Here is an 18,731-nt window from a genome sequence, read left to right as displayed (position 1 = left end):
TCGGGTTCTAAAGCGAGATTTGTAGGATGATGAGATTGGTTGATGTTTTGCTTACTCACTGTGGTCGCAGTTGCCATGGCCCAAAAACGTCCTTCGTCCTGGTGCTGTGGTTCATGTCCTTTTACGGGTGCTTCGATCCACGAAGGAAACCACAAGAGCAGATCAAAACAGGGATCCTTGTTCCTCTGCTTGAATCAAATTTCATAATAAAAAGAGGCTAAATAAGGAGATTAAGCAATTATGCAAATCTTTAAGATCTTGTAAGAAACATGGTGGTGTCATAAGATAGATGCATTAATATTTAGCCAGTACAATAACCAAGCTGAAAGCATGGAGATCAACTCCCCGAAGTAGTGGCATAGCGCCACGATAACATAGCAAAGAGGGACACAGAGGCCCTAAAGCACAGCTTATTCTTGGAAACACGTCTACTAGCTGGTAAATGCTGTGCAGAGCAGCAAACCGAGACCAAGAGATTGCGATTGATGCCACCATCGCATTGTTCCTGCAGCAGCACAAGATGGATGGTTAGAAGCTGAGATCAATATGGAAGAAGGTGAGGTCGATGCAAAAGCTCAAAATAGAATCGGTGTTGGCTCCACTTCTGTCTTGAGCTGAGACACACATGCTTGAGGAAGACACTAGTGCTACAAGAAGTCTTAAGAGGAACTACTACTTACAATAAGGAACGATCTTCCACCTCTGGTTGTCCCCTTTGAGCCACTCCCACAGCACAATAGTGGTTCCATCCCTCACTCCACCGTGGTCCTTGTCTCCATGGAAGGCATCAAAGTTCAAGCGGATGTTGTTCACCATCCTGATGCACCTGTACCCCTCACCGGTGTCATTACTCTCAGACCACAGAACGGACTCATCGAGGTACTCTGGGTTGTAAGGAACCAGTCGGATCTGAGACACACAAATACCAGGAATGAAGTGAGGAATTAGCAATTCAAGTGGTGTTTCAGCTGCTGAACTCACTGGATTCGTAGCTCCGATGGCGTGCTTGATAGCTTCGCCGGTCACTTTGTTGACGAGAGCAAAGCTTGGGAAACCTTCTTCGTCCTTCACCTCGGTCCCGTACCTCATGTCCTTGTACCAACGCTGCAATCCAAAAGAACAAATGAAGTGAGACAACAGCCCAAAATCTCGCCACGAAATCCAAGAGAAGACTTGTCACGGATCAATCTTGCCTGGTAGTCATCGTTGGGATCAGTGGGTGCAAGCACCACTCTTCCATCACGGACGGTGAGGGAGTAATCCGGCCCTGCCTTGGTCAAGATCCGAACAGTACGCTGTGGCGGCCTGCCGCCGGCGTAGTTGGTGGGGGGAGGAGGGTCGGAGGCTGCATGGTATACCAAACAATACTGAACAAAGAGCAGCTAAATATGCTCGATCTACTTCATTCTTAGCACAGAAATCAAAGGCATGGAAATTGATCAGCGAAGCTGATTGCTGCCTCTACTTGTATAGAGAAATTGACATCAATCAAGGACAAAGCTCTTAGCAGATGTTGCAGCAAGAGATCAAAGTTTCTCCTTTTTGAGGTAGAACTTACATTGGGGCTCGATCTTCCACCTCTGGTTGTCCCCTTTGAGCCACTCCCACAGCACCACGGTGGTTCCGTCTCGCACCCCTCCGTGGTCCTTGTCTCCATGGAAAGCATCAAAGTTCAAGCGGATGTTGTTCACCATCCTGATGCACCTGTAGCCTTTACCAGTGTCATTGCTCTCAGCCCACAGAACAGATTCATCCAGGTAATCCGGGTTGTAAGGAACCAGCCGGACCTGCAACGATCACAAATCGGGTGAAGGAAACATGAGAGCATCAGAAACGAGCGCAAGCTACACATACTGGATTTTGAGCTCCAAGGGAGTGCTTGATGGCTTCGCCGGTGACACTGTTGACGAGAGCAAAGCCGGGGAAGCCCTCTTCGTCCTTCACCCTGGTGCCGTGCCTCATATCCTTGTACCAGTGCTGCGATCCACGAAGGAGGCAGTCATCGATGAGAAGGGGAAAGGCCAAAACAGAAGAAGCAGAGAGCGAGCAGGAATCCTTCCGCTTACCTGGTAGGGATCATCGGGATCATTAGGCGCGAGGATCACGTTGCCATCGCGGATGGAGAGGGAGTAGTTCGGGTCGGCCTTGGTGTAGACCCTCACCGTGCGCGGCGACGACCTGCCGCCGGCGCTCGAGCAGTGCTCCTCCCTGTGGTGGTGGTGGCGGTGGAAGAAGTGCGCCATGGTGGCAGTCTCTGTCGACGGCGTGGGGTTTTATAGAGAAGTCGAGCTAACTTCTCATAAACACCCCTATCAATATCTATATTTCTAATTAACCCCTCCGATGAAACAAAACAATTTGCGCATCAAAAGGACACGCAATTCGGAGAACATTTTGATCTTTAAATTATTATTGTCCTATATATATAATAATTTATATTATATATATATATGTATATATTATAAAAAATTATGGCGGGGAAAGCGGAAAGCTGTAGGTGACACTGCCACGCGGCGGATCGATAGAGGATGAGGCGAGGACAAGTGTGGGCACATGTCGACAGCAACGCGGCGTGAGTCAAAGTAGTGGATTGGGGTGGTTGATTCGTGTTGTCGGTGCGCTCAGCGGGCATCCAATTTGTTACTGTTTTGCTTAGACGTGAAGGAAGAATGAGCGGTTGGTTGGTTGGTTGGTTAGGTGCGACCGATCATATTTTCCGAGAGAAATAAAATTAATATAAAAAATAAAAGATAATTAATTGAGGTAGATTTCATGCAATCCACTGTATCTTTTTTATATTTGCACGGCAGACTCAAAATCTTCCCAATAGAACAGCAATCTTTTTAGTCAATTTAAATTTATATCCCAATATATCATATCTTTGAAGCATATATATATATATATATATATATATATATATATATATATATTATTCTTACTGCTTTATTAAAACATTAGCATACATTGAATATTTAGATGGCAGCCGATTCTTTAACTTTAAAGGAGAAACTTTATTTTCTGATCAAATATAAAAACAGTTCCTAAAGCACATCATCAACGGTGTAAATCCTTTCATCAGTTAGGAATCGGAAACGAGGAATGACTCCAAGCAGAACAGGATGAGCAGCCTCTGCTTATGGCTGGCCAATGCAGAGCGGCAGGCGTCTGCTGCTTCAAAGAAAGCTTCCGTTCTCCCTCCCTCGCAAGCGCATTTGGCGATAAAGGTCGGCGTCGTTCCGTATGGTCGGCTCCTGCTTTTGATGCAGACGGCTTTTGACGTTTCCGAGTGGGAGCATCTCATCGTCTCGTCCTTCCTATTCCATGTGTCTCTGCGGCATCAGCGTCTCTATAAGGCTGCGGTCGTGGAGGCCCGTCGCAGGACTTCTGCTCCGCTTTTGGGGATGCTTTTGTCTACGCGACCACCCAGCTCTCGTTTATTCTTTTCCTGCATTTGACTTCTTGCGTCGGCCATGCAGTCTCTCTCTCTCTCTCTCTCTCTCTCTCTCTCTCTCTATATATATATATATATATATATATATATATCTAACATTAAATGGAAACAATCTTAAAAGAAAAACTATACAGCTAGAAGGGAAATCTTTTCTGAATTGGCCGAGAGAGAGAGAGAGAGAGAGAGGAGGAGGCGGAGGAGAGAGAGAGAGGCGAAGGAGGAGGAGAGGGCGAAGGCATGGAGCTGGTTTCGTGGTAGAGGATGACACTAATCTCAAAGCGCTCTAACAGATATATATATATATATACATATATATATAGGATTAATCATGGTCTATTGTCACCTCCCTTTTACTTTCTATACTCTGTGGAGAGACTAGTTTTCTCAGAACAGATCTATGCCACTGCTTCATACGAGCAAACCACGATACATTCTCAAGTCAAAATTTTTGATATTCTGTTACAGGATCAAAAGATATATAAATCTAATCTTAAATATATAATGATTTGATTTTAATTTTTAACATTAAATTTATTTCACACAACAGTTAGCATCAGAAAAATGATAAGCTTACCATCATCGATACATATTGTTGTTACAATTGCAGTTGCGATTGCCGCTGTAGATGATATTTTACGACAGAAAAGACTGTAAATTTTAGTCGACCTTTGTGTTACAGTCCCATCCCTACCGAAACCAATAATACATCTCAAGAATCCGAAGACCAGAAATTAAAGAATGGCGAATCAACCCAGGGGCAGACTAGTTTGTGCCAAAACCCAACTGCTTGGCTTCCTCGCCTGACATTGATGGTCATAGCTCGATCGCAGCCTTGGCTTCTGTTGATCCTCTTCCACAGATGCAGTTGTAAAACATGTGGACTTTTGGTTTGCCCAGACACTAGAGTTAGCAATATTTAAAATCTAGTCAGCTGTACAAGGAGCTGCTGACATAGCCTTATAGTCCGAATCAAAGAATCCCATGATCGGGGAAGAAACTAGCAGCTACAACGACAGCTTTAGATATTGAATTCTCTAGATTCGATGCTTGAAATCCTTGAAGGACCGGTGCATTCCTGAGGATTGGCATAAAAGTAATCCTCCTCTTTTGGCCTCCCAGGAATCACTTTCCTTAGTGTTGGTTGACCCATTCGGTTCTTGTGCACTGCCTTAACTGCAGTTGAGAACTGATCCCATGATAGTTTCCCATCCTGGAGAAGATCCAAAAGCTCCACAATTTCTCTCCTGTCCAACACAATTGTCCCGCGAAATCCGGCATACCTACACAGGAAGAAGAGAAACCTATAAGCACATATTTGAGCTGGATTTACACTGAAGAATGGATCTCTGGCAACGAATGTAATACACATTATTTTAGTTTGTATATCTTGCTCCATAGGAGATGCATTAGGTAAAAAACATCTGCCAGACCTAGCAATTGCACTAGCTTCAACAAATAACAAGGTTTAATTCAGCAGAAGCCATCTGATAAGTCATCTCAAGTGAACCCCCAAATGTATAACATCATAGAAATATTTTCTGATCAAGATGAGGCATACTTGATATTTATATTACTGAAAAGCAAGAAAATTAAGAAAAATATCTAGACCAAGAAATCAGATCAAAACAGTTGAATCTAGAGAAGGAACCAACCTGCGATGTCCTTCTACAACTTTGGCCATATTCCCATCGTAAGTGGGGACAAAAACATCACTTGCAACAGATACCAGATAGTCCAACGCAGCCATCTGAGTTGAATGATTCTGAAAAGGCCTCAATTCCTCGGCACTGAGAAGCATCTCCTTCCTTACCTGAAGAGTTATATTGTCGATAAGAAAGTTATATTGATATTTCATTCAACTGTCTGAGAATAGAAGGCCTACAATTTTGGGATACGAAGCCCTCAAAGCAGCCATCCTTCTTTCACCACCATAGATTTCACCAGAGGCAATGTATATTAGGGAATCCCTTGTGAAGCCCAGAGCTCGTAGCACCAATGCTGTTTCTTCAGGCGTAAGGGGACACAAACCTTCCAATCTTTTCTTTTCAGATACTATTTCCTTCTCTTTCCACCAGGGAAATGCATATCTTGAAGTCCAAAGGTCCCGACAGATACCTTTAGTAATTCAAAAAAACATACAGATGACAAAGAAATATAAAGGAATCAACTAAGCAAACCTCATCCTCGTTAGTTCTTCAGTTTCTTTGTCAGAGCATCCATGTGTACAACCAGAAAAGGACAGCATATCCATTTCATATCGCAGGTGAAGAACAACAAAGAAACCACTTCTCCGGAGAATTGAAATAAGCTTATCACCTAGGGCCTCAATTTCTGGTGTAAATCTTAATCCCTCATAATTAATGCGGCAACGAAGCTTTTGGAGTCGTAAAGGAAGTCCATTATTTGCGAGACGAGCATCAGTTCTATTAAAATGAATCACCTTGTGCTTCCTTACAAGTGGTAAAATCTGCAAACAAAACATTTGTTCAAAGATTGCATGCTTGGAATATTACGATACCCATAAAGAAAAATACTTCCTTTCTTAGCTAACCTGCTTCAAGTAGTACTTCTCACTAGACCAGCTGACTGGAGGCATCGTGAATGGTTCAGTACGGATTTTACTACTGAACTTTTTTGGGAGTGCTTTTATGATCTTAACTTCATCTCTCAAAGAATTAATAAAGTGATTTACATTGAATATATCACCAAAATCACTGCAAAAAATGCATGTATATTTCAAAAATATAACTTCAGAACAGAAGAAGTAAGCTGCGAGCTAGCAAAGAAGTCCATACCTAGGATCAGCCCAGAAAGATGTCTTGTCAAGTTCAGGGATTACTAGTGTTAGATTCAGATGACGTGCTATAGTAACCATATCACAGATCTGCAGGAACCAATAACAGTTATAACATAAGAGCAACTTCAGCAATATGAACTATGATGGCATTAATGAAAGACTAAATCAGCAGAAGAAATATAAAAAGATAACGATTTACACACCGCAGCTCGCATTTGATTTAGGCCCCCATTGCATGATACTTTAAGATAACCATTGCTTTTGTAAATTCCTAAACAAGGGTAACATATGTTGTCAACATGTCAAAGTAAAATGTGACAAGAAAGAAACGGAAAAAATAATTCTAGACAACAATATTTCAATAAACTACATACTGTATCTGATGCAACAGAACAAAAAGATTCAATCACCAAAATTTAATTTGATTATGTCAAACTCATTTCTTTCTCATACCACCACATTTGCTAGGATCTATGCATATGGTGGCACAATAAGTTCAATCTTGAATTATAGAAATGCCACTTTTGCTGTAGGCCTCTGCATCTTCATCTAAGAATCACTAATGTTTCTCCAACATTCAACTTTGTGATGTAAGTTAAAATGTCTAAACCTACCATTTAATCTGCACAGCCAAAATCAACATTTATTTCTTTCTAAGAAGACCTGCAACTGATCCAGCAATAAATTACTCTTCATGAGGATTAATCACTAAACTTCCATAATAAAAAGCTACTTATAAGATAACCAATGAGATTGTGAATCTAGAAAAAGGATGTAATAGAATATATTAAGAAAAAAAAAATATCAATGCAAATAACAGCATCATTGTCTGAAAGAATAATTTGTATGCTATAGAAGTTCTTGGCACTTGAAAAGCGTGTAGCAATGCTTTCTTGGCAAATTTTCAGAAATAAAAGAATAAAGCTTGGACCATAAGCAATTGTCATAACCCAAATGAGCAACAGCATAAATAACTGAGAGAAACCTATCAATAAACCCTTACTAGCTATCCATCGCATAGATAACCTAGCTTCTGTAATTGGAACTCCCAGATGGCCTCAAAACACCATTGAGAGTTTTGAAAGTAAAAAATGATAGAAAGGTCTACTTCTTTAGTATTATTACAGTAAATAAACTAAACGCTGTGTTACATATGGTATTTTGTTTACTAAGATGTCAGATTAGGATAAAGGCCTGATCAAGGTTTCAAATTCCAGTAGGACCGATATGTACATAGTACTGATCCGACCGATGACAGACACCCTCCATATAGCTTGTTAATGAACAGTGTTCATTTATTGTTATGATTATTTTCAGCAATGCTATATAGTCAGATATATCTGTACCTTACTGGTCTGACAAAATGCTGAAACCAATGCCAAATAAAGATTTTGCAACTTGCTCATATCAGTGAATAAATCAAATTATACAATATTCTAGTAATAAACCAAAGGTTAAAGAAATGTCAGGATACTAATTTATTCTATTTAAATGTTATACAAAAAAAACATTGATTAAAATAGCATTGGATGTCCAAGTTACTTGATCTACACCTTGAAGATTTGATTTTTCTTGTAGAATAGATTTTCCACATGCATAATACGATAAAGTATTAGAACAACTTTCCTAAAGTCCATCAGATTATTGGTTCCCCTTTGCTTTTTGTTATGCTTCTCTATAACTTTCGAAACATGGAAAAAAAAAAGAAGAGTTTGCATAACAGCCTTCTGAGACTCTTCAAGTTTCATCGAGTCCACTAAAATCTTTATCTCACTGCAAATTTCTTATAGTAGGAAGCTCCATCTTTATGTCCACTTGCAGCAGACATATGTGTGTGACTTGTGCTCCAGAAGGACTTGCAAGAGAAAGAAAGTTCAGGTGCTTGAATCTACTGGCATATTTCTAACCTAATCTCATCAACCATAAGTTAAACGATAGCATCGTATCCGTGCTCGATATTAATCCAATCATACGAATGCATTGACGACAACAAAAAAATTTAGAAACAAGGATTTCAAAGCGTAGGACGAAAAATATAGGCCACTGGTAGACATATTTTTCGTCTCACATACAGGAAAGAACGGGCACTCTTCTGATGACAAGCTTCCAAGATCGTAAGAACAATACCTAAGACGGTGAATAAAAACGTAATTCGTGTTCCCAGTTAACATACAGGTCATCCGTATTCAACTGAACCAAGAGATCAAACAGGCCGGCGCACTTTTAAGTCGAGGCAAGGGATCGAGAAAGCAAGCACCAAACGGATCAAACCACAACAAAGATGCAAAGTTGGAGAAAGAGAGAAGAGCAGGGAACGGGACTCACTCCGCGGAAGGAGGGCGGGCGGGAAGGAGCGGGACCCAGACAGACCGTGCTCCTCGCCACCGATGACGGAGAGGTCAACGGTGGCGTTGGCGCCGGCGCTTCGGCGGTCAAAGCAGGCGGCGGGCCACGACCTGGGGAGCCGCGGCTGCCACACCGACGTCAACTGCACGACCGCCGTCCAGATGAGGAAGCTGGACCCCACCCGCAACATCCACGTCCGCACCGCGGCCCTTCGCCACCCTCCTCCGCCGGAAGCCCTGCCCGCCGCCGGCGTGGGCTTCGGCGCCCTCGCCTCGTCCACCATCCACCGAACCCTCCCGAAGAACCACCAATCCCCCGACCAAATCCGCGACTGCATTCCGTTTGTAACACCAAATCAAAACCACGAACAAAGCGATTGTGAACAAAATAGCAACTCGACACTGATCTACGCAATTAAATCGCAATTAACATAAATTAAGATGAAAAGGGGAGAATGGTTTACCTTTTGACAGAGAGGAACCGAAGAGTGGAGCTAAGTAGAAAGCGAAAGAGACAGGGGGGCGAGGGAGAGGAGATCGCGAATGCGATGGATTGCCAGCCCGTGATGGACTTCTTCTACTAAACACGGAGTTGGTAGAGAGTGGGAATTGGGAAGCGATGCCTCTTCTTCCCCTTCTTCCTCTCCTCCCCTTTTCCCCCACCCTTTCGGATTCTTCTGCTACTGTTTTCTAGTTTGATTTAAGTTTCGGCGTTCGACAAGACAAGCTCGTCTTGTGACCGTTTCTTTGTATTCTGATGCAGTAGTCTTTGGGCCCCTCTGCAGGTTTTCGTTTTCGCTTTGCTTCCACCCTATCGTTTCATAATGTAGTTTTTACTTTGCTTTTCCCTTTTCCTGCTTTAGCTATCTGCCCAATGCCTAATCCATAGAACCTTGAAAGCGTCTGCTATAGAGTCAATGAGCTTAATACCAATCCACTAAGATAGATCTTCCAGAAAGCCTATACCATAACTTGAATCAAAAGAATCCCATAATTGACATGATAAGCCATCATTAATTCGAGAATTATTATTTTTAGATATATGTTTGAATTGATAAGATCTTCCTTTTTTTTTTTTTCTAATAATCATGGCTTATATCTTCCGTTCGTCCTTTACTCTTAGGACACACGTCCCAGGAGAGAAATAACTCTTTTATCGACCCGCATACATTATAGCCTTTAGTGTTTACGATAATTCTATGGTGCGAAGGTGATTCATAACAAATGCAGCAAGTTTTATTGATCCAATTAGTATTTAGCCAACTCCAAACCAAAATGGGGCATGTTCTCCATTTTCTCTTTGACATGGATGGGTTGGTTCTTTGGATTACATCACGCTTTCTTGCTTTCTTGCTTTGAGAAGAGAATTATCCAAGCACACGAAGGATTCACAACCTGACAAATACAACACATCATCCTCTGTTCTTCCTCTTTATGTTATCGTTTCATTTGGATCATCACAAGCGTCTCACATCACCTGAGAGGGGGGGGGGGTGGGGAAGAGGAGCAAAGCAAGAAGGAGAAGAGGCATTCGCGATCTCCTCTCTCTCTCTCTCTCTCTCTTTTTCGCATTCGACTTAGCTCCCCTCTTCGGTTCCTCTCTCTCTCAAGAGGTAAGCCATGCTCCTTCTTCTCGGTTCGTCTTAATTTGTGTTAATTCGATTTAATTGCGTAGATCAGTGTCTCTTTTTGTTCTCATTCTTTTTGTTTGTGGTTTTGATTTTGGTGTTACATGCATAATGGAGTATGGATATTTTCTACGAGAGAAACTCATAATATGTTGAGTCGAGAGAAGCCTCGGGCTAACTGTCACACCTTGGTAAGGAATGTCGCTATGGTCCCATCTCGAGTTTGATAGCTTTTAGCTACTTGACTAGTGTGTTATTAAACATCATGCGCTTGGAGTTTCCGGATGAGTCGAAGCTCCAAGAGAAGTGTTTCATATTCAACTTTATTGTTAGAGATTTTGAACTCAAAATAGAAAGCCTATTCGTATGCCTATTTGTTCGAATATTTCAAGATAAGTTAGGCACTATCCCTTTCTGATATGGCGAAACCATCTATTAATAAGATCTAGATAAAGGGGGTGTGCTCATCTCACTTCAATCTCAAGTGAGAGAGTTAGCTTTAGTATAAAAGTCATCGATGCTTGAGTCTTGATGATAACCCTTGGTACATATCGGATGTTGAACTCGTCTAGCTACTCGATCACTTCCTGAGACGTCAAATCACAATAGAACCTACTTTGAATGATTGGTCAGTGATCACTTACATGATATGCGTTTGAAAATAGAGACGAAGTTTTCTTATCGTAATACTAAAGCATCTCATACAAGTAATCACCGACCGACCAACTCAAGTAGGTTGATCCAAGCGCATCTCCCTTAATAAAAAAAAAAAGACCTATTTTTTTATTCGTTATTTTTTTTAAAATTCAGGATAGATGTCTCTATTTTCATTTTTCTTAGATGATCCGCATATTTTTTTCTATCGCCGTCACTCTATCAGGACGCCTCGAGACCCAACATAGAGGTTTGTTTAGTGAAATTGCTCAATATAATTTAAATGTTTTATGATTAGTTTAAGTCTGTGGAAGGAGAGTAGCTGCTGCCGATGGAAACGGGTATGCAGTCGATGGTTGGATGCAGACGTTTGATTCCATCTCGCAACGCGCGGAGGGGTTTCGAGGAGCAGATCACCGGTGTCTCGATATCATGTGGGATTACGATCCTGGAGTCTGTTGATTCCAAGAAATGTGTGTGGGAGTTCAATCTGAGCCTTTCTCGAAGGACTTCCTTGAAGGGATTCGATTTGGTCCACATAGATGTTACTTGTAGCTCGTGTGATATGTGTTGTCTCCTATTTTTCCCCCCTTTGTTTTCAGATGGATCTGAACGAGGTGAGGTGTGGCATGAGATACAGAGATTCCGCGAGGTTAAATAACAGGGACATTCATCATGACGAGGTGACCATTACGGCCTTATCTAAATTCCTTGTGCTGTAATTTTTGCAAATGGGATCGCAAATGTAATGGTCCTCGCCGAGATTCGTTTCTCCGAAAGCCCCAAGTTTGCCCTACTAATACATTGTTACGGGCATCGTCTGCATGTCCATATTGGCCAATCCAAAGAACTTGGTATTGGAAATCAAATCATTGTGAGGTCTATGAGTAACCAGCATATATGAAGTCAGATTTCAGAAGTAATGCAGCCTATGCTGGTAAGATCATGCATTTCCTATTCTCTATAGGCTCTTCGTTCATAGATTGATGGGCATAGCTGTGCAAATACATTCCAGTTTGCTGTGAGACCACCCAATTTTGTTTTTCACATCGAATCATTCATAAAAGTTGAACAAGTGGATGAAAACATTTTCACTGGAAGATGCAGAGCATACAAAAATTACTCTTATGAGGGACTATATTATATTGAGCTCACATGTTTTTAACTCATGGTACAAAGACCTGGGTTCTTATAAGGTCTAAATGGAGGAATCAAACCAAGGTACTGTCCTTACTGTTGACGGTGGATCTGATGCTCATTGTGTGTATAATTTTTTTTGTCTTTTATGATTCTCAAGTTGACACCAATCTCAAACGCCAAATTTTCTTGTGAGACTGTTGTAAATGATTTGTACATATTTTTTATACCCAAAGGTTAGTTGTTTTTATTTTATGTAAAGGAAAAATGCAGCTGCAATGTTTATTCTAGATATAGTTATCAAATGAACTGTTTAATTTCCTTAATGTGTTTCATTTCTTTTGCATCATTAAAATCACATATTCATGCAAATATTTTCAATTATATGGTTTCAAATGATTATTGAAACTTACCACAAAAAAATTAGAAACAGTCTGTGGTTTTCACTTCAATATTCAGTTTGACAGGATGCTGTAGCTTTTTTTATGCCATTTTATGATCCTGAGTTTGCTTCTCTTGTATGTTGCATATACTACTATTTGCTTTTTCATTATATAATTAACAAGAGAAATATCTCACAAGAGAGAACCTCGTTGATATGATTTTCTGCAGTCAGTACTCCAGCTATAGAACATGGAGGATGGAGCCTCATAAGTTGGTCTTAGCCTTAGGAGGCCAATGGCCGATCCAATTGTATATTTTTGGTCTGTCTAGATACAGCCTGTTTATATGCATTTATATGTATGTGTGCATATATATGTAGGTGACATGTAGATTAAGGGCATCTATTCTATCAATATTGTATCTGGGGCTTTATCTATCTTGTATTTGAGGGTTTATAGATCTTGCATATGGGGATTTGATAGTTTGTTATTCTTGTGTTCCATTCTTATATTGGATACCATATTTGACCTTGATGACTTCACCCATGGAATGGATGTAGATATATTAATTGAACCATATGAATCTACTACGTTGTTTGGTTATGATTATTTGCCTTTCTTTCCTCTTCTATGTCAGGGTATCTATTTTACTTTTTCTTGTTTTTGTGGGATTTCAGAGGAGCTATTGTTGTTACATGAGACTCTTATGTTGGTGTGGGTTTCTAGTTCCACTTAATGAAGCTTTCTTCATTGTCTTCACTCATGGATGTAGGCCTATCTGCTGAATCACATGAAGTCACCATGCCTGATCATGTGTGACCGTCTTTCTCTTTCTATGTTCTTCCCTAGCTCTGTTGTGAGCTTGATTTAGGTTCCTTGATGTACATGAAAGGGACCAGCATGAGAAGCTTCTGCCTCTCTTTGGACATTTTTCTGGGTTGCATCATTGTGCTTTATTTGTTTCCAATCTTTAAGAATCTTTCTTCCTTGTATCTTTGGATTTTGATCCTGTTGTGTTACAACTAACATTTTGAGTTATTGGCACTTAATGTGGAAATAATCCTATTCTTGAACAATTTTTCTTTAATCTTTGAAGGCAAGTAATGGTTTTTTCCTCTTGTTCTTGATGGGGTGAAAATCTTTGTTGGGAGTGCACATTGATACTGTTTATTTATTTTGGAGGATTTCATCACGTGTGATTGGAATTGTAGTTTGTGTTGCACCATGCATATATGTGGATCCTGACCATTTCATAGACAATGATCTCTTTGTCGCCTGTAGCTTATGTGGCTGTTTTCACTTGTGGGTGACCTACACAAAGTATTCTGATTCAGTTGTCACTCTAGGAGGGTAGAATGTTTGGTGAAGTGGAGTACTTATAGCTCCTAACCTTCACTTTTCCTCATTAACCTATGGCATTCATAATCATTGTTGGTAAACATTGTCCATGTATTTGCTTGGATTTTTTTTTTACTGCACTTAGGCCCTTAGTTGTGGCCTTTAACACCGAGTCAATACAATGCTTTCACGAAGCACCCTGCTACACCGGAGTCCAGTTCATTATAGATGTTACCTATGTCACCTTACTGATCTTAAGATGATGCCCATATAATCAGGTATGTCCTGAGGATTCACTTAGTTTGCTTTGGCACCTATTGAAAGAACACTATACAATATGATAGCACATACTATTTTCCTAGTGGTTTCCTAGAGGTCCATCCATTGCATATCACTCTACCGGGGTGCATTCTACCTCATTCTAGAATCTGCAAGATTCCCCTAAATACTACTACATTGATTGTTAAATCTCCAACCGCACAATGTGGTTGCATGAAAAGGACCGTTTGCATGGTGGTTCCTATTTCTGCTCCTTTCAGAGGTACTTGTAGTAAGATTTTAATGTCTGCATTTGTTTTTCTCTTGATGAATTTTACATTGATGAGCACCATGCAACGGATAACAGTAGACATTTGTACTTGTACATTTGTTTTACAAGTATATACAAGCTTCAACATTCATGTTACATACATATTCTTGGACTGGAAATGAATCATGAGGGAAAGTTCTTAGGAAGCTAATTCATTCTCTTTATGATTATTCTGCTTAGTATGCTAGTTCTGTTGACAAATTAATAAAAACAGTTGCATTTTCTTTTGTTACTTACGTACCTCTAACCTTACACATGAAGTTACTATGGTTCTTCTTTATGTTGTTCCTTCCCTTGTTATGATTCTCTTTACTCCATCAAGTACTCTCACATTAGGAAAGCATGTGCCCTTTGTTAATTGGCCCTCGTAACATTTACCAACTGTTTGCAGGCCTTTTTAAGTTATTACTGATAAATTAAAAAAATGTAGTTTTTCATTGATTCATGGTCAATGATCGTCTGTTACTAATGCTGAGATCAAATCACAGTCCTACCTAATCATTTGTTCTTTTAATGTTTTCTCAAAAGTTTGATTTGTTCAATTTTTTTGTGATATGTATATTCTTTTTCTATATTTATATAGAGGTATGCGTTATTACTCGATCTACATCTTTCTTTTCTTCTTCTGTTCAGCTATTGTTCTTGACCTTCTATTTCACATTATCATTCATCTTCTTGCACTTGTTAAACTTTTATCTTCTAGTGGAAGTCCATGACTTGTTGACTTCGGTTGCTGCACCAAAATTGTTGTTTCTTCTTTCTGTGTGCGCATGCATGCCTGCTTGTGTTCATTATTGCAAGGTCCATAATTAAGGCCATTTCAGTTATGCTGAGATTGTTGTGGCAGTTGAAGCCAGTGGTATGGCAGAAAATGGATTGGTTGAGTTTGTTTTTCTTATGAGAAAAGCTCTACTAGAGAAGTAAGCTGGCTTTTGCTTGCATAAAGCACATGAGGCTAATTACTTTCATAAATTTTGCTGAGCATAAAGATTGTTTCTTTCATCAACTCCTGGGAAGGGTTCTCTGACTTGTGTCAAGAACACAGGCAAATATGGTTGGATGCTTTGTGTAACTAAGTCCTGGGTTCCTCCATTGCTGAGCAGGAAAAGTAAACCCTTGATTGTAGCAATGTTAAGACAGGATAAAGAGTTAGCTATGTCAAGACAGGATAAAGAGTTAGGATAAAGAGTCGATCAGCATTACAGTTTGTACGACCAACATTTTCTATTGGTAACCTGCTCATGTTTGCATCAATCTTTTAGCAAGTTCTTTAGGTTGTTTTTTTCCATGGGTGAGGAGTCATTCGATACAAAAATCTGAGATTACTGCTTTGGGGTTCGGTTCTAGTGATACTGCTCACTGATAGCTGGTCTAATGATGCATCAACTATTGCCCCATGGCTTAACGTGACACACTTGAGGGGCCATTTGATACGGAAACTGATGCAACATGTAACTTATACTATTGCGTAGCAGTTTATGTGGGGTTCATAATTATATTATTGTGGGTAGGCTCACAAACCTAGCGACCTTTCTGAGCTGGATCCTGACAAAGGGTACATGAACATGAAATGAACAGCCATTAATCTTAATTATGGTAGCTAAGGTCGATCCAATGGTCCGGGGAAGTTGATGCTCTAGTTGATTGTAAATAATGAAAATTTTGAACTGGATGGTGGTTGTCATTGTCTTTGAGGTTTACAGCCATCAAGCAGTATCTATTTTCCTTTTTTTCTTTTGTATGCAATCTTTCACTTATAGAGTTCAATCATGGAGGTTGGTGGTATCGGTTACATATTGTCATGGGCCAAGACAACAATATGAGTAATGGATTTTCTGACACTGTCAATTTAGTACTAAGGCTTTTCAAGCAGTGTTATTAGTTATTTCATGCAAACAAGAAAAGGTAGGTATCGAAACAATAGGTGAGAGATGAGAAAACAATGGTTGAAAATATCCTAGACAAAGCTGTAGCTTTAAGTAGCAGCAAGCAGCAGGAGGAGCTAAAACATTTCATTCAAGTGATGGAGGAGAATTAGGAGACAAACCAAGACTCAAATGAATGTGGAATGTCAATAGGAAATTATAAATTTTACCGTACTTGGTTTTAAGAAATAATCAGATGAAAGGAGGATGCAAATAGCCCTTTTGAAGTTAGCTGGACTGCCTTTGGGTGTATATTTTATTCCATTGCTCCTCATTGCTTGTCAATTTTGGTGCTAAAGGAACTAATGGAGTGCCTTCCATGCATAGTGAAAACGACTTCTTAACCAATACCTACTTCTTGAATACTTTGGTGGATCGCAACCCATTTCTGCAATGCCTTTGTATCTCTCTTTAATTTGTTACTTCATCCAGAGGGACTGTGTGGTAGTTTCTGTTGTTCTTTCGCTTTCTCTGCTTGTGTGAATACATAGCTGGCCTTAAAACCTCAGGATGGAGAGTGGTTACAGTAAATTAGTACTCCGACTATTAAGTATGTTTTGGTTGTTTGGGGTTTTGAAGAGGGCTATTAGATTGAATTATGATTCCTTCCAAGTAATAATAGTCTTTTCAATCTTGACCTGAAACTTGGCATTCTTGTTTCTACCCAGTTGTTCATTTCATCTATGCATAAATTTATATCACTAATTTCATAGCGTACTTCTACAATAATTGTGTTCAGTTATTTTATTGTCTACAAATTAGAGGAGAGTAAGGCTTCAGATGAAGGTGCTGCACCTTGGAAAAGGGATTACCCCGAAGATATGCTGATACAACAAAAATATGCAGATGATACCATAAACTAAAAAAGCAGACAAAGTGAAGTCATGGATACCTAAAAAGCAAAAAAAACATGATTGTCTAGCACTAATTATCATCGGCTGGCCCTTGTTGTAGAGATTTATTTAAACTATTAGTGGTGGGATGTGAGCTCATTTTGATAGTTATTATTAAGGTTGAGCCTTAGGAAGACAGCACCAGCCCCTTAGATGAATGGCATCATTTGTGCGGTGACTTTGGCTCATATGATATGATGATTTTGTTCTGATCTTTCTTTTTATATAATAGTCCTCCAATTATGAAAAGAAAAAGGCAGGGAGGGAGGAACATGTAGATGGACAATGAACAAGTAAAATATTTTTTTTTGTTGAGACAGTAAGCATCAAGGCAATATGTAATCTATCTAAAAGCCATGGAAATGAAGTTTGTCTGTAGTCGAGCAGTGTTTGCACCCAGCAGAAGATTGCAGCTTTTTTCCACCCACCCTCTCCCTCCGGAAGAAAAGGTACAAGAAAGAAGGGGAAAAAAAAGGCTCCCTGTATTTTTGGCCCTAAAGTTGGGGTGTGACCTAAGAATCCAGCTGATGCCCACAGGGGAGGATGGTTACTTCCTCACCTTTCTTAGTGTATGCCCCTGGCACTTGAAAGGATGTTTCCATGGGAATTCACAGAGACATGAACTCGTCACTCCAACTTCAGAATAATCCTTGCTTGGGTAACTGGAGTGCTAAGTCAAGAGTCACTACTTTCTTTCTCCATCTCTTGGAAGAGAGTGTAGCCTTTTTTGGTCATTATACTAGATATCATTAGAGGACAATGAGAGGGACCATAAAGGTGAGGGATGGGGATCACCTTAAAAGATTTTATTGGTCTCCCTGAAACCAATCTGCCAGAGTGTTCTTGGAACAAGCCTACAAAGTTTTAATTCCTAAACATCTGAAGAGGGGGTAGTGCCACAATTATTTAATTTGGTCATGGTTTTCAAATTAGTCAGGTTGGTGTATGTAATCTTATGTTGCCGAGCTATGTGTTATAGTACTCTGTTAATGTGAAACCTAATATCTAACACAGTGCAACTTCTCGTCATTTACTACTCCTGTGATTGCAGAGGTTATTGCAGCTCAGAGAGTCTGACACTGTCACATGGTGCTGAATCAGTGGAGAGGCTTTGGTGGGGCTGGGAGATGTAGTTCAATCATGTCACCTTGGAGCAGTATGTGGTATATCTCCACCACTTTCTTCGTTAATGATGTTATCATACGATATGAAACTCCCACTAGGAAAAGAATCATGGAGCCACCACTGCATGCATTATCTGAGGACTAGAAAGAGGGAGGAAGCTTTTTGGAGACCTATGAAGCTTCTCATCAAAAGGGCGAAAGAATTAGGAAAGGTAAGGAATGAAAGGGCAGTAATGCTTCGCAGTAAAAAGTGACCGGAGAGCAAGAGGAGAGAGTGAGAAAGGGAAAAGCCAATTATGCAGGCAATTTGATGGTGATCTTGTGGCCGAACTTGTTATCTAGCGATCTTGCTGAGTCCTGACCCTGACGTTGTCTGCGCAAGTGACAAATGAGTGCTGTCATCAGTTGTGAGTCCACCGAGACAGCTCTATCTGTCCCCATAAGTTATGTAATCTCTGTACGTATTA

At 40.2% G+C, this 18,731-nt stretch overlaps 2 protein-coding genes and 1 long non-coding RNA gene across 3 annotated transcripts; 1 reads left to right on the top strand and 2 right to left on the bottom strand.

Annotated features, from left to right (window-relative positions):
- Positions 1 to 276: 276 nt before the first annotated feature.
- LOC135626946 (ricin B-like lectin R40G2) lies at positions 277 to 2,265 on the bottom strand. Its single transcript, XM_065132794.1, has 7 exons — positions 2,067 to 2,265; positions 1,855 to 1,977; positions 1,559 to 1,787; positions 1,194 to 1,345; positions 982 to 1,104; positions 681 to 909; positions 277 to 505 (listed from the first exon to the last, which is right to left on the bottom strand). Coding segments are annotated over exons 1-7 (1,035 nt in total). The 5' UTR covers positions 2,244 to 2,265; the 3' UTR covers positions 277 to 503.
- Positions 2,266 to 3,998: 1,733 nt separating this feature from the next.
- LOC135627084 (rhamnogalacturonan I rhamnosyltransferase 4-like) lies at positions 3,999 to 9,335 on the bottom strand. The gene is made up of 9 exons (XM_065133045.1): positions 9,058 to 9,335; positions 8,574 to 8,925; positions 6,452 to 6,519; positions 6,247 to 6,335; positions 6,003 to 6,165; positions 5,629 to 5,918; positions 5,334 to 5,538; positions 5,104 to 5,261; positions 3,999 to 4,731 (listed from the first exon to the last, which is right to left on the bottom strand). The coding sequence occupies exons 2-9, from the start codon at positions 8,875 to 8,877 to the stop codon at positions 4,470 to 4,472; spliced, it is 1,539 nt and encodes a 512-aa protein (XP_064989117.1). The 5' UTR covers positions 8,878 to 8,925; positions 9,058 to 9,335; the 3' UTR covers positions 3,999 to 4,469.
- Positions 9,336 to 10,101: 766 nt separating this feature from the next.
- LOC135627642 (uncharacterized) lies at positions 10,102 to 11,794 on the top strand. The gene is made up of 2 exons (XR_010492656.1): positions 10,102 to 11,125; positions 11,225 to 11,794. It is a non-coding gene; the product is annotated as an uncharacterized LOC135627642 (long non-coding RNA).
- The last annotated feature ends 6,937 nt before the right edge of the window (positions 11,795 to 18,731 follow it).

The sequence above is a fragment of the Musa acuminata genome, chromosome BXJ2-11, assembly GCF_036884655.1.
Source record: "Musa acuminata AAA Group cultivar baxijiao chromosome BXJ2-11, Cavendish_Baxijiao_AAA, whole genome shotgun sequence".
Taxonomy (NCBI): domain Eukaryota; kingdom Viridiplantae; phylum Streptophyta; class Magnoliopsida; order Zingiberales; family Musaceae; genus Musa; species Musa acuminata.
The sequence above is the reverse complement of the archived record's forward strand: the minus strand, read 5'-3'. Positions and strand labels throughout refer to the sequence as shown.

Bases quoted from the DNA above. Each gene is read 5' to 3' on its own strand.
- LOC135626946 (XM_065132794.1), bottom strand. From the start codon at position 2,243: ATGGCGCACTTCTTCCACCGCCACCACCACCACAGGGAGGAGCACTGC. The intron at 1,105-1,193 runs GCAAGATTGATC...TTTGGATTGCAG, and splicing joins ATCCCAACGATGACTACCAG to CGTTGGTACAAGGACATGAG. The intron at 910-981 runs GTGAGTTCAGCA...TGTGTGTCTCAG, and splicing joins CCATCGGAGCTACGAATCCA to ATCCGACTGGTTCCTTACAA.
- LOC135627084 (XM_065133045.1), bottom strand. From the start codon at position 8,877: ATGGTGGACGAGGCGAGGGCGCCGAAGCCCACGCCGGCGGCGGGCAGG. The intron at 6,166-6,246 runs GTATGGACTTCT...CATTTTTTGCAG, and splicing joins TCTTTCTGGGCTGATCCTAG to TGATTTTGGTGATATATTCA. The intron at 5,262-5,333 runs GTAGGCCTTCTA...ATAACTCTTCAG, and splicing joins GGGCTTCGTATCCCAAAATT to GTAAGGAAGGAGATGCTTCT.